The following is a 13,244-nucleotide window of genomic DNA, read 5'->3' on the forward strand; positions in this document are numbered from 1 at the left end:
GAGGATCCACCCGTGACGTCACAGGAAAGATGGCGCCATTCAAGATGGCGAATGTTTCGAATTTGGAAGAGCTTTTACAAAGTGAAAATGGACTTTTGAGAAAAAACGAATGGTACCTTTGGTGTACTTGATATATTTACTAAACATCCATGTGAAAAGAAAATGAACGTTTTTTGGGTTTACATGCCCTTTAAAGCCGTCGCGTCTCGGATCTTAAAGTCCCTACTATTCGCCATACTGAATTCGATTTTATGTTACCAAAGTGACGTCAGCGGTTTTTTCGCGCAATTCGAATACCACTTTTGAGGGGAAAATGGCATAACATTAAAAGCTTCTAAAATCGTCAATTTTATCATTGAACGTTTCAAACTTCGGAAACGTAGATTTCAAATAATGAACTTTATAACTAGAATATAACTTCATCGTCACTTGGATTTGTATTTAATAATGTATATGCCAGCGCGTCCAACAGTGTAATGTCGCTAATTTTCAAAAAAAAAGAAAAGTAAAGTAAAAGTTAAGAGAAAACGGTTGATTGACCGAGTCAAGAAAATGTCGCCCTACGACGAGAAAACATGTCATTATTAAATTAATAGCGTACGGAGGTATTTAAACATCTCTGAATCTAAACACAAGCATTTCAACTTACGATTACTCACTTGCTTGAAAATAATTAGCATAAATCTACTAATGGTGAGCTCTGAATGTGTTTTCGAACACCTTTTTTGAGGGGAAAATAAGATGATGTCTCACATTATGTACAACAATCCTGAATGACGTTTACACTTCACTGGTGCTTCTCTTAACAAACACCTGCTCCAACTACTATACCTACTTCATCTCCTACATTTTAAACATTTCAAAAATTGTTCTAAGAACAAATGTGCAATGTTATTAAGTAAGCAGTGATCCTAACGAAGCACTTAAGTACCTTAGTCCTTGTCAAAGAGAGGCTGTTGAGGGCTTCTCACAGTTATGTATCGAGTCCCTAATATTAAAATCAAGCAAAGCTGTACATATTTATCACCAAGGAGAAATTACTAATATCACTGCCACTAAGTAAATACCATTTCTCCTCACTGCACGGATTTTTAAAGCGAAATCAAGAAACCTAAACTTAAAGCTTGGTTTTACAAATGATCAAACTAACGAAGCCTAAGCTAATTTTCAAAAAAAAGAAAAGTAAAGTAAAAGTTAAGAGAAAATGGTTGATTGACCGAGTCAAGAAAATGTCGCCCTACGACGAGAAAACATGTCATTATTAAATTAATAGCGTACGGAGGTATTTAAACATCTCTGAATCTAAACACAAGCATTTCAACTTACGATTACTCACTTGCTTGAAAATAATTAGCATAAATCTACTAATGGTGAGCTCTGAATGTGTTTTCAAAGACGAATATAAAAAAAGGCCAATTTTATCGACCTTTGGCTTTTAAGATGTAAGTGTATTATCTATTGAACATTACATGAAAAGATGAATGAGCAGGTAAAAAGTGTTTGTACAGAGACCGCCTAATTCCTTCAATTAATGAAATATGGACGCTACGTATCTAAGGTTGCTTATGACGTCGCTCTTGTGCATGTCTACATTCTTCTGTGATAAAGGTCAGTGTAACTATCTGAGATATTAAACGTTTAGTTCAAGTTCAGCTCCTAAATGGGCCAAACTTGGAGGCACATGATGCCTTGCTCCGATGTTTTCTTGCTTTCAGTTGGCTGTGTTTCCTTTTCTATGAAAGGAAATGAATTCGCAAAAAGTTACACGTCACATTTAGCTCCAAACCAATGCTGCGTTGTAGAAGCAGGAGAAAACGAGCAGCGGTGATCCAGATTTATATACTTGTTGTGAAATTTTCCGAAATTTTTTTCATCGGGCACTCCACCTGGTTTTCCATTAAATTCACATCCGAATTGTGTGCTATTGTAACTCCTTATGTGCCAGGACACATCTTCCTGCTGTTTTGTGAGGGCGGTGCAATTAGAACAATTGATTCCTCGGATATTGACATATTCGTACATCTGGCAGGTGTTCCAGGTACCAAAAATGTCATGACCTGCCAGCTTAGCGCGTGCGTAGTCCGTATACTGCAGACCATCCGTAGAAAAGTTACAAGTTGCTCTCAGATGTGTGGAGTGATTAGCAAGATACTGCATCTGTGATAAGGATAGTCGGAACTCGTTCCAATTAACTTCCCCCACTTCAATATCAATCTCAAAGTTTTTGCCAAACCCAGTATAATTGAAGGCATTTCTCTTGGACAAGGATAACGATTGTATTAACGTCCATGCAAAGTCGGGTTCAGACTGCAAGTCACAGTAAACAGAAAACCGTTCATTGCTTGAATCGTAGATGTCGTATTTTCCTGATGTCGAGGCACCGTTCTTAGCTATGTCTTTGCAGCTTCTCGGATGTTTCATCTTCTCACACCGCTGACCAGAGTATGTGTTAGGACAGGCACAGTTAAACCTGGTGCTATGAGTGTCACAAATCTCCTGACATACTCCTCCATTGAGACAAGGATTGGTGCGGCAGCATCTGTTGATGCTATGATGCTTCTCTGGTGCGTATTTGCCTCCACCCTACAGCAACATTCAAAGGATGTTTTAGCTCAGCATGCTCATAGAATTGGGTTGGCATATACTTTTTAGCACCCATCGAAAAAAAATCTCACCGGAATCTGATCGAATCGATAACAAACAGTGCGAGCAAAGTACGTGTGCGTACAACACATAACGGGGTGCCAGAATGGAGATGAAATTTCCATTGCAAAGTAGATTTGAAATGCAGTAATACAGCAATGGGTAAGCCAATGATGTCTTTATGAAATTTGTAGTCATGTCTGTCCTGCCGTTCCCTTCGCATTACGACATGGCCGTTAAGAAAATAGTTTGTGAGAAAGGGAACGGATCCAATCCTCTCTCAGCCAAATCAGTTTGTTTTGGTTTTGTCTAGACCAATCATATCGCAGACAAAACGGCATGCACAAAATTGTCTTTGGCTCGGACTGACATATAACACATCTTTTTTTTATGGAGTACCGCAAAACTTGATCGTGTGGAAATACTTATTTTATTTACGAACTTGAACATCTTGGGATATTTACTTTGTTTACGGAAGTTGATAAATAAATGAGTAAGGAATTAAATAAATACTCTTATCTCACCTTCACCGTGTAGCTTCTCACCAAATCATAATAATTCCCCCCTTGCCTCCATTTCATCGCCGCTGGCTCCATGTCTTTGTTAGCGTTGTTGAGCTCACAATTGTTTTCTTTGGACAGAGGGAAATAATTCATGGATACACACAAGCAGTCATCTTTGCATTTCAAGTAACAGTCAATGACCTTTGGAACTGTCAATCTTTCAAACACGTGACCCTCAAGAATTTGGTTATGGATGACATCGCGATCGATAGCAAACTTAAAGTTTTGACAAGTAACTTTTTCCTGTGCCTCAGTGGAGAGGGTCAAACTGAATGCAAACAGCACGACTTGGAGATATTGTACGATGCCCATAGCAATAGCACTACTAATGTGAAGAAAAAAAAGATACATGATTATTTCTGATAAGCATGCAGTAATTTGGAACGAAACAAATAGATATTTGGGTCTCTTGCTTAATTGCGACGGAAAGAAAATAATAGTTAGCATTAAATTGCCAAAATTTTAGTCGTTAGCCGTAAGAGCCATTACCATATTGAGACCTTCTTCTGAGTCAGTAAACGTTTTGAAAGACTGAAAAGAGTGTATCCGTCTCGCTGTAAAGTCGATCTTCACTACAGAATCACATATTTGCGGAATTTTGAAAAGAAGACTAGGCAAACATTCAAGCCCAAACGAAATTGCTCCTCGACGGTTTGTGTTAGGAATGCTCTACAAAAGGAGCCGTAAACGTTCCCTGCAGTTTAGCCTAAGCTGAACGCAGTTTATAAAGAATTGATTGTATGCTCAAATGCGGATTTCTCTTCATTGCCCAGATTACAATGGAGGGAGATATATTGGAAAATGGAACTGATATAAAAAAAATACACGAACCAGTAATTGCTGATTAAAAGTATGTCGGTTGCAGTTAGTTGAATGCAAAGCTTAATGTCGAAGTATATCAAATCTCAGTGAAACAGCCCCTGCAATGAACTTTATCAAAGACTGACGTTCATGTATCAAATCGCCCAAGTTTAAGGAGTGTTTCTTGAAACGTAAAACTTTCAAAAGTTTCGTGTGTGTCATTTATTAAAAAAAGCGTTTTGAAAATAAGAGACGTCTCAAAATGTTTTTCGTTACAAAACCAAAAAAGGTAAACTCTACCCACCATCAGTTGTTAAAAGATCCTCTTTCAGCGATGCACTTATGAATCTCTGTGCTCTACAAAGTCAACTCTAAGAACGATTTGGAATGTATAATTCACACTTGAATATTTAAAAAGGGTCGCATTTTATTTTTTTACCATAGGAGTATAGGATATACAATATTAATGAAAGCTCTTAAAGTAAGCTTTCCTTCCATCGATGAATGATAATATCTCGAGTTTCGCTACACCTATAAATTTCGCAACCGTATGGCTGGTTTCTTTTCCAGCTTTAAGAAAAGAAATAGAATACAGACCAGTCAGCTAACAAACTCTGATCTTATGTTGTATCCGTTGACTGTAAAAACACATAAGTTCTGTCTGTAGAGCCAGTTAGTAATTATTCACCGAAGTGGAAAAAATTAAATATTGTAGTCAATAAACCGAAAAACTAGAAAAACTTAAGTGAATTATTTAGGTTCATAAGTGCAGCTTTAAAAGGTGTTTTAAATAAGAATCGCAATGTTTTTCAAAATATGAAGACCCCCCGAACATGGCAGCCCTTCTGTCGCGGTAACTATTAATGTGTAATGTTCCGAAACTTTTTAATTTTTAAAATTAATGGTAAGAGGGCGTCAGTTTTGGCCTCATTTTGCTAAGAGAACCGATATTTTGACGAGTTAAGAAGAAAAGCTACCCACATAAAAGAGCTTGAAAGCAAGGGGCAGAAATTTACTGTAGCCTGGTTTATTTGATTTTCATGATAAGAATTCCACTTTTGACAGAGTAGATCACTTCAGGATATTCGTCTGCCCAGTAAATTGAATGAAATAGACTAAACAACTTAAGTTTACCACATCTTTGGCACAGTGTAGCTCCTCACCTGATTATGGTAATTTCTTCCTTCTCTAAATTTCATCGCTAATGGCTTTATATCTTGATTGGCATCATTGAGCTCTTAGTTGCTTGATTTGAACCGAGGGAATAATGATTATATATACAAGCAGTCATCCTTACACATCACATGTAACAAACGAATGGTAGCAAAATAAGGCACATAGCTTCCTAATTATCTATAATTGTCATAATCACCTACACAATTATCTCTTGGCCATGAATCAGAGATGAACCAGGGAAAGCTGTTGAAGTCATTGAGGTGCCTGTTCGAGTTAACCCGAGGTGACCACACTAACATGATTGTTGCATCAGTTAACTGCTGCTTGGAAAAACCTAAGATGAGTTAACGCCCTGAACGTAAGCTTGCATGTGGAAATGGGCCCCCGAGGCTATTTTTCCACGTTGTAATTGATAAGTGATGGAAAGTTTTACGTTCGTTACACACTCAACTTATCTATATTTTCAAGCAAGAACGAATAATTGACCCGGTTGTTATTTGTCCAACTTGTTTTGATCAACACACTGTGCCAGTGATATTTCATTCGAAGTTTCAATGGCCCAACGATGTGCAAAGTTTCACTCATGAATTTAAAAATTTGCATGAAAAAATGATAAAATATCACAAAATCTTTCTCAAACGCTGACCCTTCTCTAGAAAGATGTGCAAATAAGGAACATAGATGATAATATTAGACACTTGTTATCATTGATACTTCTTCACATTATGTAAATTTTGAATAAGAGCCGAATGATATGAATTATCCAAGAACGCATGCCATCCATTCACAGTTTAAAAGCGTCAACTAGAGAAGGAGAGATTAAGGTCAGACTTCACCATTGAGGAGTCTACTAGGGATCAAAACTAGAAGTAATAATAATAATAACGCTGAAATAGAATACAACCCGAAGCAATTTTACTGTTTCTCCAGGCATTATTGTTGATGGCTTTTTTTTTTTCTGCAGTCATCCACCCCAGGCCTTAAAATGATCTTCTGTGCCAAACCGATAATAACCAGTACTTACCCGTTTGAAAAACTTCATGAAAAATAATCTTTATAAGGCAGAAATTCAGCAGTGTGAATCAAACATCGTAATTTGTAATGGAAATTAGTGTAATGGGATTGTTTTGCAATGAAAAACCTTCACAAATGTTACGTGGTTAAATTTTTAGTTTTCGTTGCTTCTCTCTAACTTATTAAGTAAGTATGCTTGATTTAGAAGCCAGAAAAAATCATACATAGTTGAATTTGATCAATGTTTTGTCGGTGAGGGATGTAGCCGCTTCATTAACAGAAAACGATAGAGATTGTGTCATTATTTTTTTTAGCTTTAAGGGGGCCTTCTGGTTTCCCCAATAAAAATTATAATTATCTTAGATAAGCTACCATTGTACACTCGGTTGCGGATGGCAACTTATTTTATCCTAAAAATACAAAAGAAATAATAAAATAACTTCCTACAACTTCAAGCTTTAACAAAAACAAAACAAACAAACTCACAATAACAAAGCAAAAATTTCGAAATCATCTGATAACTGAGTAATTTTTTATAGTTTCGTTATATGAAGTTTCCTTTATTTTCATAATATTCACAAGCAAATCTGTACACTAATGTTACACAAAACTGGACGGTCAAGCTTGGCTTGATAGTAATTAGCCAAAGAAGAAGGAGAAATTCGAAGTTTTTGTAATTAGATCAGTCTCAAAAGGGGCTTTCCTAAATGACAATTTTGACTGAAGCCGGTTGGTGAGAAAGAGAGGGCATTTTTATCATTAAACCACTTTTCAAATCCTTCGACCAGGTACATGGTGAACTCTTCCTCTTGACAACAGATACAAAGTGAGTCGTTTTCGACTTCAAAGATGTAAAGATTTCTTTGTGCAAATTTATGACAGTGGACTTCTATCATCCTGCTGACTCCTGAGATGTATCTACAAGGCTGTAGAAGAGATCGGTTTTCGAGTTATTTTACCACAAATGTCTCTTTCTCTCTAAATAAAAATAACAAAGTAATACCTGAGGGTATGTAAATTGATGAAACAGCATTCAGGCGATTAAATAAAATGTGATGATGCCCCTTCCTATAGCTATCAAATCTTATACAAACAAACTTAGTGCAACTATGCAATTCAGTCTTCGTCTTAAGCTATGCAACTTAGTTGAATAGCAACTAAGACCCTAGTTGGTCTTTACCCTTGGTGGTTCTAACTCCAGAAGATAACATATTTAAATTTTTTTAGGCTTTTTAATATTGTGTATGTTACAGATATAAGTTTTTTTTAAGGTTGCTAGGGCGTATTTGAACATATTCGTATTTTAGCTTACGTATACTAGCCATGAATTATTTTTAAACTACTATCACAGCGCAATTTTGTTCTTGTTTTTATGCTTCAAAAGGGAGCCAGGATTGCATTAGCTTTGCATTTTTGGTATACAAAGCTCGGGCTAATCTTCTACCTAAGCAATGCAAAGCTAAAAAAAATCACAGATTACAACGCTTGCAATTGCTTGTTAGTCTTTGAATTCTGAATGTTCCCGTGATATCATATTTTGTTCTGATTGGCTGTCTTTATTGTTTCGGTTTGACGGTAACGGTAACGGAAGTGGAATGGTAACGAGATTCAAATCAATTTCTTCGATTTCAAAACAGACAATTTTCTAGAAACCAAATGCCTTTTGTGAAAAAAAGAAACAAAACAAAGCAAAACAAAAAGCAACCACAACCAGAAAAGGTCAGAATCCTTAAAGAAAACAAAAACCTTATCTAATACTCACAACTCATTCTAGCTTTAGTAGATTATTGGAACTTAGAATAACCTATTCATGTCTAACCCCAAACCAGTATTGCGTTGAAGAAGAATCCGAAGAGGAGCAGCGGTGATTCCTATTTATCGCTCCGGAATGATACCGTCCAAAATTATTTGCGTTGTCAACGGCTCCTACAGATCCATCAAAGTCGCATTCTTTCTCCTTGCTTTTCAAACTGTTAACGAACTAAGCACCATTAAGATTCATTCTTGTGTAGGCGGTGCAATCAGAACAGTTAATACGACGGATGTTAATATACTTAAACAGTTTGCAACCTCCACCTCAGTCACCGAATATGTAATGACCTGCCAGAACAGCGCGTGCATGTTACTCTCAGATGTGTGAAGTGGTTTGAGAGAGACCGCATGAGTGATAAGGAAAAGCGGTAACAGTTCCAGTTCGGTTCATTGCTATTGTCATTCACGGGGAAATCCGTGCCAAACCCCTTATCCTTATATGTGGCCTCAATGGCAAAGGATAACGACTGTATCAATGCCCATACAAAGCCAGGTTCTAACTACAAGTCATAGTAAACAGAAAACGGTTTATTGGCTGAATCAAAAACATCGTATTTTCCTGATTGCGAGGCCCCGTTGTTAGCTGTGCAGCTTCTTGGATGTGTAATCTGACCACAACGCTTACCAGTGTATTTGTAAGAACAGGTACAGTTAAACCTGGGGCTGTGATTGTCACAAATCTCCTAACATACTCCCCCATTGAGGCAGGGATTCTGACTGCAGCATCTATTAACGCCGCGATGTTCTCTGGAATGTAGCTTCCTCACCCTAATTGAAAATTAACTTTTTTTCTTAAACTATTTTTTGATTAAAGTAAAGTCCAGCGGTGCAGATATCCATAAGTGAATTTGAGGGGAAGGGGGGGGGGGGGGCAGGGGACGTACAATAAAGAATTGCTACATGCTTAACGTGCGTATTTCAAGTTAGAGATGCACGCAGGATATAAGTTTTAAGAGCACGAGAGAAGCGTAAGAGTTGCTTGAGTGCTCTTCAAACTTCCCAAGTGGATTCATAACTCGATACACGCACAGCTAAATTATGAACTGAAAAAATTTCCATATAACATAGCATGCAGACACAAGTTGTGCTCGATAAAATAGAGTTTATTACAACTTTTAGTCCGATTTACCAGGTAATCATGTTCTGCCCGAAAACTATGAATAAATGAAAAGGTAAAAACGACCAAGAAATATTACCAGACCAAATCTTTATTCAAAGAATTGAACATTTTCTGCTCAGAGGCAAAAAACGAACGAATTTCTTGCATTTACGAGAGCGCGTAGTAGATTCAATATGCTTGAATCGTTGTTTACTAGAATTCAAGGCCAGAAATTGCGTAGGTTTATGTTGAAGACTTTGAAAATTCTGAAATAATTGTAAGGTTTTTAAAATTAAAATCCGCTATTTAACAATACTTTTAGGATATATATGAACCCTCAAAACTGATATCAACTATTCAAAAAGCTGAGCAAAAACCTTACAAATCTCTCGCATCTACGAGACACTTGTGATAGATTTACGCTGCTTGAATTGTTGTTTACCAAAATTTGCAACCTGAATATTGTTTAACTTTGAGTTAAAAATTCTGAAAATTGTACGATTTCAAAACAAAATCTTTTGTTGAACAAAACTTTGGGTACATAACAACGCTTCAAAATAATATTTTCCGTTGTAATGAAGAGTCCCCAGCGTCGCAAAGCCTCAGTTGAAGTCAGAATACTCAGTTCTGTTTTCAGCCATAATTCCCATCGCGTTTGTGAATAAAGTATTGTCAACTCCGAAACTAATTTCGTCGCTTAAAGGGAAAAAGGAATGCTCATTGTTTCTCGAAACCAGTCTTATTCAGCATATTTTGTTTTCATTTTGAGCTACAAAGGTCTATCTAAATAGGGATAGAACGGAAAGATAGTCTTAACTGATAGTTTTGAATTCTCGCCGCTAAAGTCGACAGGACTTTTAGCAGAAGTGATACTGCACAAGTTATGTTATGAATGCACAGACGTGCACTATTTTTAGAGAATAATGCATGGGCGTGGATATGAAATGTCGAGTTGAACACTCAAAAAGCGACCTTGTATTATTTTGTTTATCATATAAACACAATAGCGTATTAGTGACGAGAAAAGCTGACGTCAATAATGAAAGAAAATAAATTGAAGCATCGACAATCGTACAGTGCGTTGGCGCTAAGGCTCAAGATGGAAAAATGCTTTGAATCATGATTACAAAAACAACAATGGGCGGAATTTTAAATTTACGAAATTCTCATTTATTGACTTTTTACTTACCGACAGAAGAAGTCTTTCAAGTAAACAGCCAAAATCGGCCTTTGACAAATCTTCCAGTTGTCAATTTCCGTTCTCAGCCACGACAAAGGCCATTACCAAAGTCACTGAATACGTAACTTTGGGTTTTTCTTTTCATATATTGGTTTTCTTTCCCTTCTAGGAAAGTTTGAACGTCACTCCCTGTAAGCGGTACGAAATTTTTAAATGTTTAGCCGCCATAATCCGACAAAGTTCCGCGGACAAACTACCTTGTATTGAGAATGTTGAAGGCTTTGCCGTTCATTTATCAACCTGGCCGAGTGACGCGAAAGGCGAGTGAGGTGTCAGCAGCTGATTGGCGTTATCAAACACACGTGAAAAAATATCGTATTTTTTAAAGGGTGTTGTTACGGCTTTTGTCAGAACTGCAGATCCTTGTATAACATCGTAGTTTCTATGATAAATAATGATTTTTACCATGGTAGCTCCCTTAGGATATAAGTAGGCCTTGTGCGCGCGCTATGTTGTGATAGAAATGTAAGTAACAAAAAAATAAATAAATAGGGCAACTCTATCAACAGCAAACGATTCTATCTCTCTCCTTCACCGTGCAGCTTCTCACCAAATCATAATCATTTCCTCCATATCATTGCGGCTTTTTCTGCGTCTTTGTTAGCGTCGTTGAGCTCACAGTTATTTTCTTTGAACAGAGGATAATTATTCATGGATACCCACAGGCAGTCATCTTAACACTTCACGTGACACTGGGTGGCGCTGTGGACTGTCAATCTTTGAAACACGTGACCGTCAAGAATGAGATTATGAATTTGGACAATTTACTGTTGGCTGCGCCTTATTGGTCTGAGTGAGCTGAGATACCAACAACATGGCGCGTAGATAGCGAAGAACACTCATGGTGGACCTTAAAAACCAACAAATTAGTTGGATACCTTTATTGTTATACTAAGACATTTAAAAATGAGTTCGCAGCAATCAGAGTACACGTAGGGAAAAGGCAAAAAATCATGAATAGGTACGTGATCGTACTATGGTGGAACGCGGTGTAAACGGCGCTTAAGACGTTCGGCAAGATCTTAACCAGCGCCTTAAAGTGTTCTCTTCTTTTGAAGCGAAAGCGATTACGTAATGCTTATCGACAAAGGGGCCATCGTTCTCCGGGGTCGAATATCTCGATGACAGGTTAAATATCTGATATAAATAAATTGGCTGAGATAAAATGAGAATCTGATGTACAGTGTGCATGGCGATCCAGATATATTATGCTGTGTCAATAGTAGAAAAAGTGACTTTAAACATAACGAATAAGTCACGCCGGATGAGTTTCTCAGAGTCGTATTTTGTTGGCTGAGTTTCCTTTTCTAAAGAAGAAAATGAACCCAAAAAAAATTATAGGTCATATTTAGCTCCAAACCAGTGCTGGGTTGCAGAAGCAGTTAAGGACGAGCAGCGGTGATCTATATCGTTGCAGCCATATTCTCCGAAATTGTTTTCCATGTTGATGAGTCCTCCTGGTCTTCCATCAAATTTACATCCCCTCTCAATGTTATTGTAACTCCTCATGTGCCAGGTGCCTCCTCTGACTTTTTCAATTTTTGGTTTGCTCTTCAATATGGTAAATACTTCCACCTTTCTATCACTCAAAACAATTAAACTTCATAATAAGAAATGGAAGAGACCAGAAACAATGAAAAGAGTTCGCCATGAGTTGTTTTTCATCAAGAAAAATCGGTACTTACAGCTGGGTGTTAAAACTTGTTGTCTCCACAATTAGAAGGAAAAAAATTGACCACGGTATTTTCTTATGTGTCCAAGGAGGAGTTGAGTGTGATTCAGTTGAAAAGCCCTTTTTTCTTTTAATCCTCCACAGAAGTGTCTTAATATTTAAAAAACATGAGTTTTTCTAACGTTCGTGGGAGGATATACGTCGTAATGTGTCTTTTAATTATCTTTGGAGTGATGATCACAAACAAAACGAATAATTTCACAAAAAGAAGCGGTAGAGAATAGAGACAGGCAAAGGAGATCGCCAATTCCCTTTTAATCTTTAAACTGTCTGTCATTCAGAAAAATAGATTCTTACAGCTGGGTGTCAAAACTCGTTGTCTCACTAATGAAAGGAATGAAATAAACCATAGTTTCCTTCATTTCCATAGAGGAATTGACTTTGCTACAGTTAAAAGAGGCAGTTGAAAAATTAACATGAATTATGAATGATGGTCGATCCGGCTCCAGCTCTTTATTTTTGGCTAAGCTCTCTGTAAAGGGGCCTACAAAAGCAAAAGTTCAAAAACAGAGAAAAAAACTCCAACTGGAAATTATGTCACTCATCCATACTTCTGTATCCGCCACCTTTGATATTATTTCAACTGGGTTTCTTTTAGGTTATTTGTACATTAAAGGAGCTGAATGTTTGGAATGAATTTTCTAAGCAGTATTAGTATGCAAAGAGAAAAAATAGAAAAACAATTTAAGGAAACGGTACAGAAACACTCAAATTTAGTTTACACCACGCACAAAACTAGTGTCCCTGGTTGGCACAGTGTCATTTTTCAAAAAGCGCTTCATCTTCATCCCTTGGGCTTCTATCATTCTGTTTAATATGGACAAGTTTCGCTCATAGCATAATTCTTCAAAATTTGCCCAACAAAGCGACGTTTACGGCCAAGTTGGATCGTTAAGATCGGGTCTTTGTCTACGGACAAATTTCACCCATTTTCCTCTCACGGTCGGGATCGTTCGGGAACTGAAACATTCTATGCCTGGTGCCGGAATGATCTATTCTGACAGCTTTGCTGATCAGAGCCGGGGCACCAGCAACACAATATCGCCCTCGTTGCCGCGCATCTTTCATACTATTCGCCATACTGAAATCGATTTTATGTTACCAAAGTGACGTCAGCGGTTTTGTCGCGCAATTCGAATACCATTTTTGAGGGGAAAATGGCAT

General features: G+C 37.3%; 1 protein-coding gene and 1 pseudogene across 1 annotated transcript; both read right to left on the reverse strand.

The window, feature by feature from the left end:
* Positions 1 to 1,242: 1,242 nt before the first annotated feature.
* On the reverse strand, positions 1,243 to 3,518 carry LOC149042929 (uncharacterized). The gene is made up of 2 exons (XM_089211779.1): positions 3,168 to 3,518; positions 1,243 to 2,583 (listed from the first exon to the last, which is right to left on the reverse strand). The coding sequence occupies exons 1-2, from the start codon at positions 3,516 to 3,518 to the stop codon at positions 1,762 to 1,764; spliced, it is 1,173 nt and encodes a 390-aa protein (XP_089067905.1). The 3' UTR covers positions 1,243 to 1,761.
* Positions 3,519 to 6,815: 3,297 nt separating this feature from the next.
* On the reverse strand, positions 6,816 to 13,160 carry LOC149042930 (uncharacterized; annotated as a pseudogene).
* Positions 13,161 to 13,244: the final 84 nt, after the last annotated feature.

Source organism: Pocillopora damicornis, chromosome 7 (genome assembly GCF_964200805.1).
Source record: "Pocillopora damicornis chromosome 7, jaPocDami1.2, whole genome shotgun sequence".
NCBI classification, from domain to species: domain Eukaryota; kingdom Metazoa; phylum Cnidaria; class Anthozoa; order Scleractinia; family Pocilloporidae; genus Pocillopora; species Pocillopora damicornis.